Consider the following 22,919-nt stretch of genomic DNA (forward strand, 5'->3'; position numbering starts at 1 on the left):
GTTTCTCAATTTCCCTCTAACTATTGGGGGGTCTATAGTACAATCCCAATGAGGTGATCATCCCTTTCTTATTTCTCAGTTCCACCCAAATAACTTCCCTGGATGTATTTCCGGGAATATCCTCCCTCAGTATAGCTGTAATGTCAAAAACGCCACTTCCTCATCTCTCTTGCCTCCCTCTCTATCCTTCCTGTAGCATTTGTATCCTGGAACATTAAGCTGCCAGTCCTGCCCATCCTTGAGCCACGTTTCTGTAATTGCTATGATATCCCAGTCCCATGTTCCTAACCGTGCCCTGAGTTTGTCTGCCTTCCCTGTTAGGCCCCTTGCATTGAAGTAAATGCAGCTTAATCTGCAGACCTCTCCAGGCCTAGCAGTGAGCAGAAGCCTGTTTTACTGGGCCTCTACCGAGGTGACACGGCCTACCCTCTTGTGGTGACAAAACACCGCAGGGTTTCACCAACCCCCGTCCACAGCAGCTGAGAGAAGTGTTTGTCAGATCTGAGCTGGTTTCAACTCTTCCAAAAACGCAATAAAAGAAATGCAAAGGGGTTTCACTCAGGCACATCAGGTGCTATTGAAAGGTGCTCTCTTTCTCTTCAAAATGTCCCACCCCTCATTGGGACTGTGGGCTGACTGTCTGACTCTGGCCGTTCCCACTTACCCCCTACCCCCGTCCTTTGTCTTGAGAACTATTCCAACTCCTTCCTGAAAAACACTCAATGCTGCACTTCCCGATACAGAGATTACCACAGGATCCCTCACTCTCTCGGTTTTTCCTCATTTCTCAGTCCTTACCCATAGCCTTTGACTGTCCACCTCTCTTCCCCAACCGCTCGGCTGTTTGGATAATAAATCTGCCTTCCCATTTCTGCTCCCAGAGTGAACGCCCTCACTGTATCTGCCTTGTATGGACCCTCTCACTCAACTTGCATCCTCCCCTCAGCTCGCCCTCCCACCCAAGTCTGTGTGATCCGCAAACTCCCGTCCCTCAGGATTCCCTCCAACAACTTTCCCACCATCAATGTCAGGCTCACCGGTCTATAGTTCCCTGGCTTGTCTTTACCGCCCTTCTTAAACAGTGGCACCACCTTTGCCAACCTCCCGTCTTCCGGCACCTCGATGATAGAAATATCTCAGCAAGAGGCCCAGCAATCACTTCTCTAGCTTCCCACAGAGTTCTAAGGTACACCTGATCAGGTCCTGGGGATTTATCCACTCTTATGCGTTTCAAGATATCCACCGCTTCCTCATTTGTTATATGGACATTTTTCGAGATGTCACCATCTATTTCCCCTCATTCGATATCTTCCATGTCCTTCTCCTCAGTAAACACTGATGCAAAATACTCGTTTAGTATCTCCCCCATTCTCCAGCGGCTCCACACAAAGGCTGATCTTGGAGGGGCCTACATTCTCTAGGAGAAAGTGAGGGCTGCAGATGCTGGAGATCAGAGCTGCAAAATGTGGTGCTGGAAAAGCGCAGCATCCAAGGAGCAGGAGAATCGACGTTTCGGGCCTAGTTACCCTTTTATCCTTAATGCATTTATACAATCCTTTTGTAATTCTCCTTAACTTTATTTGCCAAAGCTATCTTGAGTCCCCTTTTTGCCCTCCGAATTTCCCTCTTAAGTATACTCCTACTGCCTTTATACTCTAAGGATTCACTCGATCTCTGCTGTCTATACCTGACTTATACTTCCTTCTTTTTCTTACCCAAACCCCTCAATTTCTTTAGTCATCCAGCATTCCCTGCTGCTAAACATCCCCAATTTGTGAACCACTAGCTGAGATTTAACTTTACCAAAAGGATGTGGACACTTTGGAGAGGGTGCAGGGGAGGTTTACCAGGATGCTGCCTGGTATGGAGGGCGCTAGCTATGAAGAGAGGTTGAGGAGATTGGGATTATATTCATTGGAAAGACGGAGGTTGAGGGGGATACCTGATTGAGGTCTACAAAATCATGAGAGGTGTAGACAGGGGGGATAGCAAGAAGCTGTTTCCCCAGAGTGAAGGGGACTCAATTACTGGGGGTCATGGGTTCAAGGTGAGAGGGGAAAAGGTTTAAGGGAGATATTGGGTGGAAAGATCTTTACACAGAGGGTGGTGGGTGCCAGGTTTTGTAATGCTGGGGTTCTTTTTTGTAGAAGAGTGGTTTTAAGACAGACTGATTGAGCTGTCTACTGAGAAAAAAAAGTTGAAACAATAGACGCAGCTTGAATGGGTGCAGCCAGCTCTCACAGACCAGGATTTGCTTGCCAGCGGAGGTGGTAGAGGCGGGCAGGATAGCGTCGTTTCCAGTCAGAGACACAAGTGGGCAGGGAGCAGAGGGATACAGACCCTCAGAAAATAGGCGACAGGTTTAGATGGAGGATCTGGAACGGCGCAGGGGGGCCGAAGGGCCTGTTCCTGTTCTGGAATGTTCTTTCTTCTTGGTTTGCTGTGGTGCGATAGGGATCACTCGCCAAGTGACATTCGGCATTAATCCAGCAGGTGATGAGGGTGAATAGAAAGGGGAGAAAGGAATGTCAACTTGTCTGTGCTGTGGGAGGGAGAGGGTCTGGCCTGTGAGCTGACAGGACTGCGAGTGTTGTGTTATAGCCCAGACCAAGCCCCCTCAAAATACATAAAGGAGGTGGCCTAGATCCTAACACCTTCCTTACTTAAAACACAGATGTAAAATGCTGTGTTTCAGACGCAATTCGATTGGTCAAACGACTCAATGTTAAGCAAAACAGCATTTATTCAACCACTATTGTTCAAAGTATGACAACTCTATTGCAAAACGTAACAGAATAACAAATACAATTAATATTCCCAATTCCCTAACAAAATAAAACAAAGAAAGAAATATAAATGCGAGGTGCTGCATTTTGGGAAAGCAAATCTTAGCAGGACTTATACACTTAACGGTAAGGTCCTGGGGAGTGTTGCTGAACAAAGAGACCTTGGAGTGCAGGCTCATAGCTCCTTGACAGTGGAGTCGCAGGTAGATAGGATAGTGAAGAAGGCGTTTGGTATGCTTTCCTTTATTGGTCAGAGTATTGAGTACAGGAGTTGGGAGGTCATGTTGCGGCTGGACAGGACTATTGTTGGAATATTGCGTGCAATTCTGGTCTCCTTCCTATCGGAAAGATGTTGTGAAACTTGAAAGGGTTCAGAAAAGATTTACCAGGATGTTGGAGGGTTGGAGGGTTCGAGCGACAGGGAGAGGCTGAATAGGCTGGGGCTGTTTTCCCTGGAGCGTCGGAGGCTGAGGGGTGACCTTATAGAGGTTAACAACATCATGAAGGGGCATGGATAGGGTAAATAGACAAAGTCCTTTCCCCTGGGGTGGGGGAGTCCAGAACTAGAGGGGCATAGGTTTAGGGTGAGAGGGGAAAGATATAAAAGAGACCTAAGGGGCAACGTTTTCACACAGAGGGTGGTATGTGTATGGAATGAGCTGCCAGAGGAAGTGGTGGAGGCTGGTACAATTGGAACATTTAAAAGGCATCTGGATGGGTATATGAATAGGAAGGGTTTGGAGGGATATGGGCCGGGTGCTGGCAGGTGGGACTACATTGGGTTGTGATATCTGGGTCGGCATGGACGGATTGGACCGAAGTGTCTGTTTCCGTGCTGTACATCTCTATGACTCTAATAACTTAGAAACCTTAACATAATAACAAATACAGTTAATATTCCTAATACCAGCTGTAACAGAGGGAAGGAATAGATCGATTCGACTTTTACAAAACTCTTGCTGGGCGTAAAAACTAAAGTAAAACTAGAAATCCCAGTCTGTGAGAGCTGGCCACACCCATTCAGGCTGCGTCTATTGTTTCAACTTTTTTTATAAAAACCTGAAGCCTCAAAAGCTGTTTACTGGCTTTCTAAGTAGACAACTCAATCGGTCTGTCTTAAAACCTCCCTTCTACAAAACAAAACAGGGTAAAATCACCTCGTGAAGCCACAGTGTTGTGGAACGGCAGACGGTAATAATACTTACGCAGCAGCAAGTAGTCACAGTGATCTGAATGGTGTTCCTCCCAGGCTGACACACATGCTTCAGGTAGAGTGGTTTGTGCGTGGCTTTATTCTCGCCCCGCTCTATTGTCAGCGGGGTGGCGTTGATGCTGATCTGGACGGACGCCGGCCAGTTGGTGTTCATCTGCCTGTCTTCGTGATGGTAACACTTGAACTTCAGCTCCAGGTCTGGCCTGTAGGAGAACCAGTGTGCGCGTCAAGAGCAAATCTGCCTCCAATTTATGCCAGAAGATCAGATTAGATTAGATTCCCTACAGTGTGGGGAAACAGGCCCTTTGGCCCAACAAGTCCACACCAACCCTCCGAAGAGCAAACCCTCTGACTAATGAACCTAACACAATGGCCAATCCACCCTAAGCTGCACATCCCTGAGCACTATGTGTAATTTAGCATGGCCAATCCTCCCTAACCTGCACATCCCTGAGCACTATGGGTAATTTAGCATGGCCAATCCACCCTAACCTGCACATCCTTGAACACGATGGGTAATTTAGCACGGCCAATCCACTCTAACCTGCACATCCCTGAGCACTATGGGTAATTTAGTACAGCCAGTCCACCCTAACCTGCACATCTTTGGACTGTAGGAGGAAACCGGAGCACCCGGAGGAAACCCACGCAGACACGGGGGGAGAACGTGCAAACTCCACACAGACAGTCGCCCGAAGCTGGAATTGGACCCTGGTGCTGTGAGGCAGCGGTACTAACCACTGAGCCACCGTGCCACCCCTTGAACTTCAGCTCCAAGTCCGACCTGTAGGAGAACAGTGTGCCCGCTAAGAGCAAATCTGCTTCCAATTTATGTCTCGTGAGGCGCAGAAAGGGTAGCAAAAAAAAAAACACACTCCCGTCTCCCTTTTCGCTTCATAGAGAGATTCCCCCTTTTTTTTGGCAACTTTGGTCTCCCGAGCTAAGAAAGGATATACTTACCTGTAGAGGGAGTGCAGTGGGGGCTGACCAGGATGCTGCCTGCTATGGAGGGCGCTCGCTATGAAGAGAGGTTGAGTAGATTAGGATTGACCCCGACCGTCTAATGAAATTTTCGAAGGCTGCGTTGAGGATCTGATTAAAAGGTAGACAACTCCCGCAGGACTTGATCGATTGATGTCCCCTGGTTGGGAGGAGCCGATAACCAGGGAGCAGCCAGTCTTAAGTCATGGGATAGCTTCTGATATGAGGAAACGTCTCTTCACTGAGAGGGTGAAGACCGTCCTGCAGCCTTCTCTCCCGCAGAAGGCCATGGAAGCCAAGTAACTGAATATATTCCAGCAAGATTTGTTTAAAGATATTAAAAGGGTGCGGGGGTGGCGGGGGGGGCGGAGAAAGCGAGAATGTAAGGTCAAACGTCAGGCGTGATCAGATCGAATGACAGATTCCATTGGAAGGCCTGCTCTTATTTTCAATACTTAGATTGTGAGCCAACCCTGATAGACTTTCACATGAGGGGGAGAACTCGCTCCCCGGTGTTTATACAAGTCAGATCTGAGACCTGTTACATACAGATACTCATAAAACTCACAAAGGAACTAGATTCAGGAAACAGGCTCCACCATAGAATCCCTACAGTGTGGAAACAGGCCCTTCGGCCCAACCAGTTCACACCGACCCTCCGAAGAGTAACCCACCCAGACCCATTCTCCTTGATCCTATTTATCCTGTATTTACCCCTGAGTATTGCACCTAACCCACACGTCCCTGAACACTATGGACAAATTAGCGTGGCCAATCCACCCTAACCTGCACATCCCTGAGCACTATGGGTAATTTAGCATGGCCAATCCGCCCTAACCTACACATCCCTGAGCACTATGGGTAATTTAGCACGGCCAATCCACCCTAACCTGCACATCCCTGAGCACTATGGGTAATTTAGCACGGCCAATCCACCCTAACCTGCACATCCCTGAACACTATGGACAATTTAGCATGGCCAATCCACCCTAACCTGCACATCCCTGAACACTATGGGCAGTTTAGCACGGCCAATCCACCCTAACCTGCACATCCCTGAACACTATGGGCAGTTTAGCACGGCCAATTCACCCTAACCTGCACATCCCTGAGCACTATGGGTAATTTAGCATGGCCAATCCACCCTAACCTGCACATCCCTGAACACTATGGGCAGTTTAGCACGGCCAATCCACCCTAACCTGCACATCCCTGAGAACTATGGGTAATTTAGCACAGCCAATCCACCCTAACCTACACATCCCTGAGCACTATGGGTAATTTAGCATGGCCAAACCACCCTAACCTGCACACCTTTGGACTGTGGGAAGAAACCGGAGCACCCGGAGGAAACCCACACAGGCACGGGGGAGAATGTGCAAACCCCACACAGACAGTCGCCTGAGGCTGGAATCGAACCCAGGTATTGGCACCGTGAGGCAGTAGTGCTAACCACTGAGCCACCGTGCTCCCTGAGCACACCGGAGTGATTTTATATTTTCCAGCGGCTAGCTAGCTCTCTCAGTATCGTGCCGAGAGATTGTCAATGTTGTGGCCTTTTTCCAGTGGGGGACAGGTTAAACAGTGGGCGGTTGTGAGCTCTGCTGAAAGGGCTGCAGTTGTCAGTCTCACCACAGGAGGGCAGCCCGGCTCCCTGGTAGAGGAATGGGCTCTCCATCCTCTGGGGAAACGAGCATCATGGGTGGGAGGTGACCCATGCCACAGTGGGTGCACTGGCACACCTGGAGGGAGTGCCAACTCTATGCCTCCCGGAGGGTAAACAAACGCAGGAAGCGAGAGGCTGGCGCCCGAAGGGGTGCGGCCTGCCGGAGCGGAGGCGTTAAACCGAGGGCCCGTCACGCGGGCACCTAAGAACGCACGACGCCCATCTCGCGGGCCCCAGCCAACACCCACAGCCCCCAAGCAACAACCCAAAACGCCCACGATCTGGTCACGGAGATGTGGGCAGCGCAGGGAGAGACCAAGAGGAGACCTAAACTGGACACAGTCCGCCAGGTGTGGCCTCATCAGCTCCCTGTGCCATAACCTCCCTGCTTTTAAACTCCATCCCTCTAGCAATGGAGGACAGAGCTCCATCTGCCTTCCTCATTACCTGCCGTACCAGCAGGCCGTATATCTCTACGACCAACCTTCCGAGATTCATGCACATGCTGCGGACCAAGGGGAAACTGGTGGGTGTAACGTATTTCGATTTCCAGACAAATGGCCACATCAAAAGTTATTGTGAAAAAATAAACCCTCATAGGTGTAGGTGGTAACATGAGAAAGGGATGGAAGAGAGATGATGGGAGAGACAGAGAGAGAGAGAGACAGAACAGATATGATAGGGGAGAGACAGTGGTGATGAAGAGAGAGGGATGGAAGAGAGATGAGAGAGAGACAGAGAGAGAGAGATGTCTGAGGGAGAGAGATGCCTGAGAGAGAGAGAGAGAGAGACAGACAGAAAGATATGATGGGGGAGAGACAGTGGTGATGAAGAGAGAGGGATGGAAGAGAGATGAGAGAGAGAGAGACAGAGAGAGATGTCTGAGGGAGAGAGATGCCAGAGAGAGAGAGAGAGAGAGAGACAGAAATATATGATGGGGGAGAGACAGTGGTGATGAAGAGAGAGAGATGGAAGAGAGATGATGAGAGAGAGATGTCTGACAGCGAGAGAGAGAGGTGTCTGAGAGAGAGACAGACAGTTATGATGGGGGAGAGACAGTGGTGATGAAGACAGAGAGATGGAAGAGAGATGAGAGAGAGAGACAGAGAGAGAGATGGCTGAGGGAGAGAGATGCCTGAGAGAGAGAGAGAGACAGAAAGATATGATGGGGGAGAGACAGTGGAGATGAAGAGAGAGAGAGATGGAAGAGAGATGAGAGAGAAAGATGTCTGACAGCGAGAGAGAGAGGTGTCTGAGAGAGAGAGAGAGAGAGAGACAGAAGTTATGATGGGGGAGAGACAGTGGGGATGAAGAGTGAGGGACGGAAGAGAGATGATGGGAGAGAGAGAGAGAGAGACAGAGAGAGAGATGCCTGCGATCGAGAGAGAGGTGACTGAGAGAGATGTCTGAGAGAGAGAGAGAGAGACAGAATAGATATGATGGGGGAGAGACAGTGTTGATGAAGAGAGAGGGATGGAAGAGAGATGAGAGAGATATAGAGAGAGAGATGTCTGAGGGAGAGAGATGCCTGTGAGAGAGAGAGAGACAGAACAGATATGATGGGGGAGAGACAGTGGTGATGAAGAAAGAGGAATGGAAGAGAGATGATGGGAGAGAGAGAGAGCATGGTGACTGAGAGAGGGATGGATAATGGATAGGTTGGCAAACTGGAAGTCAGCATTAGTGGGTCTTTTTTGGGTTGAAAGAGTAGATCAGTAGAGGGACCTCAAAACTTACAATTCATATAAATGGCCTGGATGAAGATATAGTTGCTGAACTTGCTGCAGGTAGATAGGATAGTGAAGAAGGCGTTTGGTATGCTTTCCTTTATTTTCAGAGTATTGAGTACAGGAGTTGGGAGGTCATGTTGCGGCTGTACAGGATATTGGTTAGGTCACTGTTGGAATATTGCGTGCAATTCTGGTCTCCTTCCTATCGGAAAGATGTTGTGAAAGGGTTCAGAAAAGATTGACAAGGATGTTGGAGGGTTTGATCTATAGGGAGAGGCTGAATAGGCTGGGGCTGTTTTCCCTGGAGTGTTGGAGGCTGAGGGGTGATCCTAGAGAGGTTTATAAAATCATGAGGGGGCATGGATAGGGTAAATAGACAAGGTCTTTTCCCTGGGGTGGGGGGAGTCCAGAACTAGAGGGGTATAGGTTTAGGGTGAGAGGGGAAAGATATAAAAGAGACCTAAGAGGCAACGTTTTCACGCAGAGGGTGGTACGTGTGTGGAATGAGCTGCCAGAGGAAGTGGTGGAGGCTGGTACAATTACAAATTTAAGAGGCATTTGGATGGGTATATGAATAGGAAGGGTTTGGAGGGGCATGTGCCGGGTGCTGGCAGATGAGGTTAGGATATCTGGGTTGGCATGGACAGGTTGGGCCGAAGGGTCTGTTTCCGTCTCTATGACTCTATGACAGTAAGTTGCGAGGAGGCTACAAAGGAGATCTAGAAAATTTCAGTGAGTCAGCAAAGAGGTGGCAAGTGGAATATCGGGTGGAAAACTGAGAAATTCTGCATCTTGGCATGAAAGATTTCTAAAAAGCAAAGCGCGTTATCCGAATGGTGGGCGGTCGGGGAACTGTGAGGTACAGAGGGATCTGGGTGTCCATGTGCATCAGCCACAGATATCAGTCTACCAGCACATCAAATAATCTGGGAAAGTCAAAGGGTAATGTCATTTATTGTGAGGGAGGCTGGATATATACAAGTGTAGAGGTTACGTGTCAGTTCTCCAGGGGTGAGTAGACTGTTTTACCAGGAAAAGCTAAACTTGCATCCTCTGGCAATTTGTCGAATCAGTGGTGACTTAATTGAGATCTGCAGGGGATGTGACGGGGGTGGATGTATGAGAATCTAGAACCAGAGGGCCACAGTTTGAAAATGTTGTGGAAGCAGGGGGTTCCCATTTAAGACAGAGAGAGAGAGAGGGGCCTAATATTTTGCCGTGCTGAAAGTGGGTACTGCAGATTAGAGGCAAGATGAGAGAGTGGTGCTGGAAAAGCACAGCAGGTCAGGCAGCATCCGAGGAGCAGGAAAATCGTTCCAACATCCCTGACTTTGCCCAGTATTTTGCCAGTCTCTGCTGCCAGGTGCACAGAGTGCCACTCACCAACTGGAGAGAACCGATCGTCCTGGGTTCGAATCCCCAGTGGGCTCCTGGTTTGCTGGGATTGAGGGAGCGGGCACTTGAACCGGGAGAGAGAGAGAGAGAGACGCGAACACTTGAGGGCGAGGACTTCGGTCGGTGTTTGAGAACTCTCAGAAAAGCCAACCCGCTACTGGGAGAAATCAGGGCAGCCCAAGAAAGATAGGGAGCCGCTGAGAGTCCGCCATCTTCAGGTTGATGTGAAAACCCTTGCAGACAAACTAATGTCGGATTTGTGACATGATGGCTCAGTGCTGCCTCACGGCGCCAGGGACCTGGGTTCGATTCCAGCCTCCTCCACAGTGTGTGTGGAGTTTGCACATTCTCCCCGTGTCTGTGTGGGTTTCCTCTGGGTGCTCCGGTTTCCTCCCACAGACCCTAGTGCTCAGGGATGTGCAAGTTAGGCGAATTGGCCGTGCTAAATTACCCATAGTGCTCAGGGATGTGCAGGTTAGGCGAATTGGCTGTGCTAAATTACCCACAGTGTTCAGGGATGTGCAGGTTAGGGTGGGTTGGCCATGCTAAATTACCCATAGTGTTCAGGGATGTGCAGGTTAGGGTGGATTGGCCATGCTAACTTACCTATAGTGCTCAGGGATGTGCAGATTAGGGTGGATTGGCCGTGCTAAATTACCCATAGTACCCAGGGATGTGCAGGTTAGGGTGGATTGGCCATGCTAAATTACCCATAGTGTTCAGGGATGTGCAGGTTAGGGTGGATTGGCCATGCTAAATTACCCATAGTGCTCAGGGATATGTAGGTTAGGGTGGATTCGCCATGCTAAATTACCCATAGTGTTCAGGGATGTGCGGGTTAGGGTGGATTGGCCGTGCTAAATTACCCATAGTGCTCAGGGATGTGCAGGTTAGGGTGGATTGGCCATGCTAAATTACCCATAGTGCTCAGGGATGTACAGGTTAGGGTGGATTGGCCATGCTAAATTACCCATAGTGTTCAGGGATGTGCAGGTTAGGGTGGATTGGCCATGCTAACTTACCTATAGTGCTCAGGGATGTGCAGATTAGGGTGGATTGGCCGTGCTAAATTACCCATAGTACCCAGGGATGTGCAGGTTAGGGTGGATTGGCCATGCTAAATAATCCATAGTGTTCAGGGATGTGCAGGTTAGGGTGGATTGGCCATGCTAAATTACCCATAGTGCTCAGGGATGTGCAGGTTAGTGTAGGTTGGCCATGCTAAATTGCCCATAGTGCTCAGGGATGTGCAGCTTAGGGTGGATTGGCCATGCTAAATTACCCATAGTGTTCAGGGATGTGCAGGTTCGGGTGGATTGGCCGTGCTAAATTACCCGGAGTGTTAGGTGAAGGGGTAAATGTAAGGGAATGGGTCTGGGTGGGTTACTCCTCGGAGGGTCGGTATGGACTTGTTGGGCCGAAGGACCTGTTTCCAGACTGTCGGGGAATCTGATCAGGTCTGTCTGGAGAAATCCGAGACACTTTCTGAGCACTGACTCTGCTGCTAAACACGGCCCATCAAGTGCAACATGATTTCAGGGAAAGATAGGCATGAGGAGCCATCGATTTTGTGTTTTTATTTGTTCAGCGGCTGTGACAGACGCTGGCTAGGCCACAGGGTTTCTCGTCTGCAAATTGTCCCCTCGAGCTGGTGAGGGAGATGGGGAAAAGCCAACTACCACTCTCTGCCTCAGCCCCGGTCTCTCGGCGCCCATCCCGCCCACCGGCCGTTAATCCCCTCACCTCCATGTCAGCGTCTGATGAACAGAATGGCGGAGGTAAAAGATGTGGTTGCTGACGGCGAGATTGTGTTCCAACCGAAATGGTTCCAGCACGACGCCATCGCGGACGGGGAAGGTCAGCCGCAGCTCATCAGCGGGGTTCCCTAAAATTCACAGACAGCACGGGGCGTCAGAGACAACTCTATCCCTCTGTCAGACACCACGCTCTCTCCCTGTCTCCCCTAACGTCTCCTTCCAGCTCTCTCTCTCAGACACCGCACCCTCTCCCTGTCTGTGTCTCCCCCAATGTCTCTCTCAGGAACGGAGAGATGATAGAGAGAGGGAACTGAGGGACGATAGAGAGAGGGAACGGAGAGACAACAGAGAGATGGAACGGAGAGACGACAGAGAGATGGAACGGAGAGACGACAGAGAGAGGGAACGGAGAGAAGATAGAGAGAGGGAACGGATGGATGATGGAGAGAGGGAACGGAGAGAAGATAGAGAGAGGGAACGGAGAGACGACAGAGAGAGGGAACGGAGAGACGACAGAGAGAGGGAACGGAGAGACGACAGAGAGAGGGAACGGAGAGACGACAGAGAGAGGGAACAGAGAGACGACAGAGAGAGGGAACAGAGAGACGACAGAGAGAGGGTACGGAGAGATGTTAGAGAGAGGGAACGGAGAGACGACAGAGAGAGGGAACGGAGAGACGACAGAGAGCGGGAACAGAGAGACGATAGAGAGAGGGAACGGGTAGACGATAGAGAGAGGGAACGGAGAGACGACAGAGAGCGGGAACAGAGAGACGATAGAGAGAGGGAACGGGTAGACAATAGAGAGAGGGAACGGAGAGATGATAGAGAGAGGGAACGGAGAGACGATAGAGAGAGGGAACGGAGAGAGGATAGAGAGAGGGAACGGAGAGATGATAGTGAGAGGGAACGGAGAGACGACAGAGAGAGGGAACGGAGAGACGACAGAGAGAGGAAACTGGTAGACGATAGAGAGAGGGAACGGAGAGAGGATAGAGAGAGGGAACTGAGAGACGACAGAGAGAGGGAACTGAGAGACGGCAGAGAGAGGGAACGGAGAGACGACACAGAGATGGAACAGAGAGATGATAGAGAGAGGGAACGGGTAGACGATAGAGAGAGGGAACGGAGAGACGACAGAGAGAGGGAACGGAGAGACGACAGAGAGCGGGAACAGAGAGACAATAGAGAGAGGGAACGGGTAGACGATAGAGAGAGGGAACGGAGAGACGATAGAGAGAGGGAACGGAGAGACGACACAGAGATGGAACAGAGAGACGATAGAGAGAGGGAACGGGTAGACGATAGAGAGAGGGAACGGAGAGATGATAGAGAGAGGGAACGGAGAGACGATAGAGAGAGGGAACGGAGAGACGATAGAGAGAGGGAACGGAGAGATGACAAAGAGAGGGAACGGAGAGATGATAGAGAGAGGGAACGGAGAGACGACAGAGAGAGAGGGAACTGAGATACGATAGAGAGAGAGGGAACTGAGATACGATAGAGAGAGGGAACGGAGAGACGACAGAGAGAGGGAATGGAGAGACGACAGAGAGAGGGAACGGAGAGACGACAGAGAGAGGGAACGGATAGATGATAGTGAGAGGGAACAGGGAGACGATAGAGAGAGGGAACAGGGAGACGATAGAGAGAGGGAATGGAGAGATGACAAAGAGAGGGAACGGAGAGATGATAGAGAGAGGGAACGGAGAGACGATAGAGAGAGGGAACGGAGAGATGACAAAGAGAGGGAACGGAGAGATGATAGAGAGAGGGAACGGAGAGACGACAGAGAGAGAGGGAACTGAGATACGATAGAGAGAGGGAACTGAGATACGATAGAGAGAGGGAACGGAGAGACGACAGAGAGAGGGAACGGAGAGACGACAGAGAGAGGGAACGGAGAGATGATAGAGAGAGGGAACGGATGGACGATAGAGAGACAGCGATATCTGAGACATGATTTGATAGAGAGAGAGAGAGAGAGAGAGAGAGACGTAACTGAGAGAAAACAGGAGAGAGGGAGTGAGCTAACTGAGTGATGAATGGAAGGGAACTGACAGGAGATAGAGAGAGAGAGAGAGAGAAAGAGAGACAGGGATGTTCCAGTATTGGTCCTGCTGCGTTTTTCCTTCTGGACTGTTTTGCAGTGAGACCCTCTACCTGAATTCGAGACAGACCTTTATTGAATCCCTACTGGGGAATTCCCCGTTTAATACAAGGGCCAGGTCAGTAAATTCACATCAACCCTGTTTCCTGAAACCCCCTTTTCTACACCTGCTTCCTCAGCCCCCTGTTCTAGAAACTTCCTCCCTCTCAACTCCCACTCTCTTTCCCTTTTCATCTCTCTTCCACAACGATGGTCGCTCCCCCACTTCGATGAGTCTGTCCACCCCTCCCCCTGTCATCAGCCTCTCCCCCCCACGTGGAAACCTACCTGCAGTTGGGAGATGACTCAGGCTGAGCCGAATGTCCGGGTGGAAGGCTGAGGTGACCTCTTGGATCGGGGACACGTACGGGGGGAGACCGCTTCCCGGAGAGTTAGGGTAACCCGCCACCGACCTCGCAGGCTGCAGAGAGAAGCGACGGCCGGTTATTTCCAGATCGGAATCACGCTCGTCCTCCCCCTACCCCCCCACCCCTCCCCCCCCTCACCCCCCAACCCTCCAACCCCCACCCAACCCGCCCCCACCCCTCCTCAGCTGGTGTACTGCGGGCGGTTTCCAGCTCCTTACTGAGGGAGAGCAACGTCAGGACCAGGAGCAGGACTAGGCCGTCTGGCCCCACCTCGAGCCCTTCAATAGCGTCATGGCGGATCTCTCTGTCGTGTGGCCTCATCCCCGCCCTCTCCCCCCCCCCTTCATTCCTTTACCGTTCCAAAAAATGATCGATCGCGGCATTAAAAGCGTTCCCTGAGGAACCACTCCGCCCATTCTGGGTGAAGAGGCTCCTCTTCCACTCAGTCCTCAATCTGCTCCCCACCTCCGCCATTTTGAGACGGTTTCCCCTCGTTCTAGTTTCAGTGGGGACGACCTTCCTGCTTTTATCTTTACCACTCCTGTCCTCATTTTCCGTGTTCAAAATCACACCAACACCAGGTTAGAGTCCAACAGGTTTATTTGGAAGCAGTAGCTTTCGGAGCGACGCCCCTTCATCAGGTGGTTGTGTATCTGGCGTTGTGTGGTTTGTACACCCCAGTCCAACACCAGCGTCTCCAAATCATCATTTTATATTTTCTACAAGATCCCCCCCTCCCCCAGTCTTCTGAATTCCAATGAGTATAATCCCAGTCTCTCCTCATAAACTCCGGAATCAAACCCAGTGAATCTCCTCTGCTCCCCCCTCCATCCTTTCTCAAGTGAGGAGGTCAAAACTGCACACGGGCATCCGTATGTTCACCGGATGTGCTCCGGGGATGGTGGGATTGTCCTATGAAGAGAGATTGGGCTCAGTCGGTTCCCCCAACCGAGGAGAAAGCGAGGTGCCGGAGCTCAGAGTCGAAGGCTGTGGGGCTGGAAACGCAGCGTCTGAGCAGCGGGGGGAGTCGACGCCGCGAGCGCGGTCTCTTTCATCAGGAATCAGCCGACGAAGAGCTGATGCTCGAAACATCGGCTCTCCTGCTCCTTTGGTCCCCGCATCCTCGAAATTCCGAAAGTCGTGCGGCACGGTGGTGGCTCTGTGGTTAGCACCGCGGCCCTCAAAGCGCCAGGGACCCGGGTTCAATTCCCGCCTCGGGTGACAGTCTGGGTGGGTTTCCTCCGGGTGCTCCGGTTTCCTCCCACAGTCCAAAGATGTGTAGGTCAGGTGAATTGGCCGTGCTAAATTACCCATAGTGCTCAGGGATGTTCAGGTTAGGGTGGATTGGCCATGCTAAATTACCCATCGTGTTCAGGGATGTGCAGGTTAGGGTGGATTGGCCATGCTAAATTACCCATAGTGCTCAGGGATGTGCAGGTTAGGGTGAATTGGCCATGCTCAATTCCCCATAGTGCTCAGGGATGTGCAGGTTAGGGTGGATTGGCCGTGCTAAATTACCCATAGTGCTCAGGGATGTGCAGGTTAGGGTGGATTGGCCATGCTAAATTACCCATAGTGCTCAGGGATGTGCAGATTACGGCGAATTGGCCATTCTAAATTACCCATAGTGCTCAGGGATGTGCAGGTTAGGGTGGATTGGCCGTGCTAAATTACCCATAGTGCTCAGGGATGTGCAGATTAGGGCGAATTGGCCATGCTAAATTACCCATAGTGCTCAGGGATGTGCAGATTAGGGCGAATTGGCCATGCTAAATTGTCCCATAGTGCTCAGTGGTAAATGTGGTGTCGGGGAATGGGTCTGGGTGGGTTACTCTTCGGAGGCTCGGTGTGGACGTGTTGGGCTGAAGGGCCTGTTTCCACACGGTAGGGAATCTAATCTAAAGGAGAAATGATCTCATTAAAATTTACATTAAAGGGAGAGAGGCAATTATTTCTCCCCTGATCTAGAGTCTGCGGCAAAGAAGGGGGAAAGTCACTGAGGTCTGAGATTAGAATATCATTTCCTCGGACGGCAGTGAAGAATTATCTACTGGAGAGGGCTGAGGAAGTTTGGTCAGTACGTCAGAGGTAGAGGTCGAGACAGTTCTGACCCCTCCGTGTGGGATACAGAAGGGTTTCGGGATTGACCCATGCACAGACCGGTACCCCGATGGTGAGTGGGGGGAGAGCCCTGTGTCGAGAGCACCCTGCCCCTCAGATCCCTCCACCAACCCCTCCGACGCCCAGTCCAAAGAACTCAAACATACCCCGTTCATACTGACCTGCGGGTAGCCACTGGAAGTATCAGCTGGAAAGCTGTTGCTTGGTCCATTGTACCGCTCCGAGGACTGTGGGGTCAAAAAAAAAAAACAGGGGGTCACCCATCGACAGATCCGAACATCTCGGGGACGCTCTGTCACCAGACCGATCTCCCAGTCAGGGTAGAACATAGAACATAGAAGAATACAGCACAGTACAGACCCTTCGGCCCTCGATGTTGCGCCGATCCAAGCCCACCTAACCTACACTAGCCCACTATCCTCCATATGCCTATCCAATGCCCGCTTAAATGCCCATAATGAGGGAGAGTCCACCACTGCTACTGGCAGGGCATTCCATGAACTCACGACTCGCTGAGTAAAGAACTTACCCATAACATCTGTCCTATACCTACCCCCCCCACTTAATTTAAAGCTATGCCCCCTCGTAATAGCTGACTCCATACGTGGAAAAAGGTTCTCATGGTCAACCCTATCTAAACCTCTAATCATCTTGTACACCTCTATCAAGTCACCCCTAAACCTTCTTTTCTCCAATGAAAACAGCCCCAAGTGCCTCAGCCTTTCCTCATACGATCTTCCTACCATACCAGGCAACATCCTGGTAAACCTCCTCTGCACCCGTTCCAGTGCCTCCACATCCTTCCTAGAGTATGGCGACCAAAACTGCACACAATACTCCAGATGCGGCCGCACCAGAGTCTTATACAACTGCAACATGACCTCAGGACTCCGGAACTCAATTCCTCTACCAATAAAAGCCAGTACGCCATATGCCTTCTTCACCGCACTATTTACCTGGGTGGCAACTTTCAAAGATCTGTGTACAGGTAACGGGGAGAAGAGGCTAGTTTCTGTCATTCATCCCACCTTCTCGTCCACTGGGGTTTACAAACAGGCTGCAGCTGTCTAGCGTCTGAAATACTACGTCCAGTTTTGGTCTCCTCACTTGAGCTTAAAAATGTGTTGCTGGAGAAGCGCAGCAGGTCAGGGCAGCATCAAAGGAACAGGAGAATTGACGTTCCGGGCATAATCCCTTCTTCAGGAATCTACACTGGGTCGATTCCAAGAGTTGGTGGGGGGGGGGTGGTTGGCTTATAGAACATAGAACAATACAGCACAGAACAGGCCCTTCGGCCCACGATGTTGTGCCGAACATTTGTCCTAGCTTAAGCACCCATCCATGTCCCTATCCAATTGCTGCTTAAAGGCCACCAATGTTTCTGACTCTGCCACTCCCACAGTCAGCGCATTCCGTGCCCCCACCACTCTCTGGGTAAAGAACCTACCCCTGACATCCCCCCTATACCTTCCACCCTTCACCTTAAATTTATGTCCCCTTGTAACACTCTGTTGCACCCGGGGGAAAAGTCTCTGACTGTCTACTCTATCTATTCCCCTGATCATCTTATAAACCTCGATCAAGTCACCCCTCATCCTTCGCCGTTCCAATGAGAAAACGCCTAGCACTCTCAAGGCCTATCGTAGGCTGGGATTATATTCATTGGAGTTCAACAAGAATGAGTGGGGGATCTTAGAGAAACACATAAAATTATGAAGGGAATACGTAAGATAGAAGCAGGGTGGGTGAGACTAGAACGAGGGGGGAACAGTTTCAAAATGAGGGGGGGTGGGGGGAGCAGATTTTGGACGGTGTTGACGAGCAATTTCTTCACCCAAAGGATTGTGAGTCAGTGGCATTCCCTGCCCAGTGAATCATCGAGGCTATTCCCGTTGAATGTTTTGAAAGGCAAAGATGGATTGCGGAACAGTAAAGGAATGAAGGGGGAGAGGGCGGGGAAAGTGGAGCTAAGTCCCCGAGAGAGATCGGCCATGACGCTATTGAAGGGCAGGGGGCAGGCTCGAGGGAGGTCAGACGGCCTACTCCGGCTTTCGATTCCTAGGACGGTGAAGAGACCAGCGTCATTACTCCACTACCAACCACGCCACCGCCCCCAACCCGGCCAAGGCTTCAAATCCCATCACGGGCATTAATTGTCAGAAAGGTCCCAGCAGCGTGACTGAAGTGGTTTCCAAAAGGATTAGATGGGTATGGGCCAAGCGCAGGGAAATGGGAGATGGACGTTTTGGCCGGCACCGACCAGTTTGGGCCAAAGGGCCTGTCTCCGCGCTGTAGGATACTCTTGAGGGAAGGAAGGAAGTCTGCTATCCTCTCGCCCCACCCAACTCCCGGTTTTCCCTCCTTGGTGACTCCAGACCCCCCCTTTCCGGCGATGCCCAACTCTACACCGGCCTCCGAAACAACTGGGTAGAGCCACCGAGTCGTCTGCCAGCGCAGCCGCTCCATCGGAGGGAACAAAGACGTCCCGCGGACCCCCAGCTAAGAGCAGACAGCATCACAATTGCAAGAACGTGCTCCGACTCTCTCCTCGGCTTTCTCTCTCCTCATCAAGTGGATCACAACAATGCCAGAAACCCAGCGTTCGCCATCGGGACCCTGCCAGAGGATGGACAGCAATGGTTTTAAAGCATAGCTTTCCCACTCTTACCACATAGGTTGGCCATGTTAAATTACCCATAGTGCCCAGGGATGTGCAGGTCTAGGGTGGGTTGGCCATGTTAAATTACCCCATAGTGCTCAGGGATGTGCAGGTTAGGGTGAATTGGCTATGTTAAATTACCCCATAGTGCTCAGGGATGTGCAGGTTAGGGTGGATTGGCTATGTTAAATTTCCCATAGTGCTCAGGGATGTGCAGGTTAGGGTGGATTGGCCATGCTAAATTACCCATAGTGCTCAGGGATGTGCAGGTTAGGGTGGGTTGGCCATGTTAAATTACCCATAGTGCTCAGGGATGTGCAGGTTAGGGTGGATTGGCTATGTTAAATTACCCACAGTGCTCAGGGATGTGCAGGTTAGGGTGGATTGGCCATGCTAAATTACCCATAGTACTCAGGGATGTGCAGGTTAGGGTGGATTGGCTATGTTAAATTACCCATAATGCCCAGGGATGTGCAGGTTAGGGTGGATTGGCTATGTTAAATTACCCATAATGCCCAGGGATGTGCAGGTTAGGGTGGATTGGCTATGTTAAATTACCCATAATGCCCAGGGATGTGCAGGTTAGGTGGACTGGCACGGATAAGCTGACTTATTAATAATTGTGCTACAATATTTTAACTCTGTAGGTAACTGCCGCAAAGGGAGTTTATAACCTTGGTAACCTGTCAAGCAAATTAACCAATCTCACACATCTAACAGAAGGAACCTCGCTTGACAGAAAGGCAAAAGTGTTGGAAGGTACCTAGTTCATGGACGTCTAGAGTGAATCATCCTCTCGAACACAGTGAAACATTCTGATGCAATTAGCTGTTATTCTGGATATTGAGGGCTGCTAAGTATTGATGAGGTGGCAAGGTGGCTCAGTGGTTAGCACCACTGCCTCACGGCGCCAGGGACCCAGGTTCAACTCCAGCTTCGGGCAACTGTCTGTTTGGAGTTTGCACATTCTTCCCCCGTGTCTGTGTGGGTTTCCTCCGGGTGCTCCGGCTTCCTCCCACAGATGTGCAAGTTACGGTGGATTGGCCATGGTAAATTACCCATAGTGCTCAGGGATGTGCAGGTTAGGGTGGATTGGCCGTGCTAAATTACCCATAGTGCTCAGGGATGTGCAGGTTAGGGTGGATTGGCCATGCTAACTTACCCATAGTGTTCAGGGATGTGCAGGTTAGGGTGGATTGGCCGTGCTAAATTACCCATAGTGCTCAGGGATGTGCAGGTTAGGGTGGATTGACCATGCTAAATTACCCATAGTGTTCAGGGATGTGCAGGTTAGGGTGGATTGGCCATGCTAAATTACCCATAGTGCTCAGGGATGTGCAGGTTAGGGTGGATTGGCCATGCTAAATTACCCATAGTGTTCAGGGATGTGCAGGTTAGGGTGGATTGGCTGTGATAAATTACCCATAGTGCTCAGGGATGTGCAGGTTAGGGTGGATTGGCCGTGCTAAATTACCCATAGTGCTCAGGGATGTGCAGGTTAGGGTGGATTGGCCATGCTAAATTACCCATAGTGTTCAGGGATGTACAGATTAGGGTGAATTGGCTGTGCTAAATTACCCATAGTGCTCAGGGATATATAGGTTAGGGGTAAATGTAGCATAATAGGGGAAAGGGGAAGGGTGGGAGAGTCGGTGTGGAAGTGTTGGGCTGGAGAACTTTTTTCCACACTGTAGGAATTCTATGATCGAAAAATTCACCGACTCTTCGCTTATCCAACTCGCACGTTTACGTGTGGTGTGATTACTGCTGCTGGTCTATAGGGGGCAGCGTTTCCTGATCCTCGGGGGTTACTCACAGTTTATGGATGGCTACACATGGGAGTACCTCAACGCTGAGCCAAAAATGGGGAACATTGACCATTCAAACGCGCTCTGACCTTGTAATACTGCCCCACTGCGCCAGGGGGCAAGGGGTAGGACGCCGCACTCGATTGGCCTGGCATCCTGGCAGGGTAGCTGGGAGACGGGAGCGGTCGCTGTGGGTTGGCAGGAGGATAGTGAGGCCCCAGGTAGCTCTGCGTGAAGACATGGGAGAGAACAGAATTTCCAGTTAATAACATCAGCAGGATCCCTCCTCCCCACCCAAGAGGGGCCTGCGTTAGACCCGTCAAACAGACCCACCCCGAGAAATAGCTCTCCGAGCAGAAATCACAGAGTCCCTGCAGGCCGTTCAGCCCATCGGGTCCATGCCAACCCTCTGAAGACCATCCCACCCATACTTGATGCCCTACCCTATCCCAGTAACCCTGTATTTCCCATGGCTAATCCACCCTAACCTGCACATCCCTGAGCACTATGGGTAATTTAGCATGGCCAATCCACCCTAACCTGCACATCCCTGAGCACTATGGGTAATTTAGCATGGCCAATCCACCCTAACCTGCACATCCCTGAACACTATGGGTAATTTAGCATGGCTAATCCACCCTAACCTGCACATCCCGGAGCACTATGGGTAATTTAGCATGGCCAATCCCCCCCTACCTGCACATCCCTGAACACTATGGGGCAATTTCCCATGGCCAATCCATCCTAACCTGCACATCCCTGAACACTGTGTAATTTAGCATGGCCAATTCATCCTAACTTGTACATCCCTGGACACTATGGGTAATTTCCCATGGCAAATCCATGCTAACCTGTGCATCCCTGGACACTATGGGTAATTTAGCATGGCCAATCCATCCTAACCTGCACCTCCCTGAACACTATGGGCAATTTAGCACAGCTAATTCACCCTAACCTGCACATCCCTGGGCACTATGGGTAATTTAGCATTGCCAATCCAACCTAACCTACACATCTTTGGACCGTGGGAGGAAACCCACACATACATGTGTGGGGGGGGGGGGGGGGGTAAAGAATGTGCAAACTCCACACAGACAGTCGCCCGAGGCTGGAATCGAACCCAGGTCCTTGGCGCCGTGAGGCAGCGGTGCTAACCACTGGGCCGTGGTGCAGGCCCGTCATAATAACCAGACAGCCTGCTTCATCAAGGTGGCTCCCAATCAGGGCTTGGCAAGACCAGGGAACAGTGGAGTCACAGCATCAGGAATGTTACAAAGTGAGCTATCGGTGCAGAGTGTTAAAGCAAGATGCAGCGCTGGGGCCCAGGATCTCGATTGTTTCTGTTCATTCACTCCCAGGATGTGAGCGTCACTGGTGGGGTCAATGTGGATTGTCCCGCATTGTCCCCATGGTGGGGGGGGGGGGGGGGCGGGAGTTAACATCACTCATGACAGACTGTAGCGGGCAAGGGGGTGACAGATTTCCTCAGCTGAAATGTCAAGTAGGTGAACTTGATTTCATGGCAGCTGTAAAATGGCGGCTGCCGCCTATGACTGGAACGAGAAATGAGGTGGGTGAGGGGGGGGCACAGATGTGGCGTACGAGAGAAATCGTTTGCACCCAGCGATTGGTTCAGGGTGCGGGATTCACTGCCAGGGGGCAGGCTCAACCAAGGCACTTTCGCATCGTCGTGGTGCGGAGACTGGACCCGAGGGGATAGAACCAGCCGGCAGGTGTGATGGGCCAAAAGACCTCATTCTGCGCCATTCGGATTCTGTACCATTCGCCTACCGGGCAGTTCCCCTCCCCCCCAGTGGGTTCCCCTTTCTAAGCGTTCAGAGGGCGAGGCTGGCATTTCTTGCACCAGCCCTTGGCGTGGCGCCCGCTGGTGCCATTTTCTCATCCAGGGCAAACAGAGTGGCACACCGAGGCAATAAGGGTGGTGTGGGAAATGTGCTTTTCACCCAGCGAGTTGCTAGTGTGTGGAATACCAATGGAGTGGAGGCAGGTTCATCTGAGGCATTTGACAATGATTTGAACAGAAATGATGTGCAGCGATGCAGAGTCAGAGCACAGAAACAGACCCTTCGGTCCCAATCCTCCATGCCGACCAGACATCCCAAATTAGTCTAGTCCCATTTGCCAGCATTTCACCCATAGCCCATCAAACCCTTCATGTCCCTATCCTTTTGAACGTTATACCAGCCTCCACCACTTCCTCTGGCAGCTCGCTCCATACACGCACCACCCTCTGCGTGAAAGAGTTGCCCCTCGGGTCTCTTTTGA

General features: G+C 51.1%; 1 protein-coding gene across 3 annotated transcripts in view; it reads right to left on the reverse strand.

Annotated features, from left to right (window-relative positions):
- LOC122542986 (zinc finger MIZ domain-containing protein 1-like) overlaps positions 1-22,919 on the reverse strand; it is a 92,300-nt gene that overhangs the window by 33,872 nt on the left and 35,509 nt on the right. For all 3 annotated transcript variants that reach the window (XM_087984390.1, XM_087984389.1, XM_087984388.1), the window contains exons 7-11: positions 20,723-20,860; positions 16,328-16,393; positions 13,966-14,098; positions 11,515-11,656; positions 3,992-4,202 (exon numbers count right to left, since the gene is read on the reverse strand). In XM_087984390.1, coding sequence (XP_087840516.1) covers positions 3,992-4,202; positions 11,515-11,656; positions 13,966-14,098; positions 16,328-16,393; positions 20,723-20,860 — 690 coding nt within the window. The remainder of the gene's footprint in view (positions 1-3,991; positions 4,203-11,514; positions 11,657-13,965; positions 14,099-16,327; positions 16,394-20,722; positions 20,861-22,919) is intronic.

This window comes from Chiloscyllium plagiosum, unplaced genomic scaffold (genome assembly GCF_037043375.1).
Source record: "Chiloscyllium plagiosum isolate Xiang-an unplaced genomic scaffold, Cpla_swu_hap1 HiC_scaffold_48, whole genome shotgun sequence".
NCBI classification, from domain to species: domain Eukaryota; kingdom Metazoa; phylum Chordata; class Chondrichthyes; order Orectolobiformes; family Hemiscylliidae; genus Chiloscyllium; species Chiloscyllium plagiosum.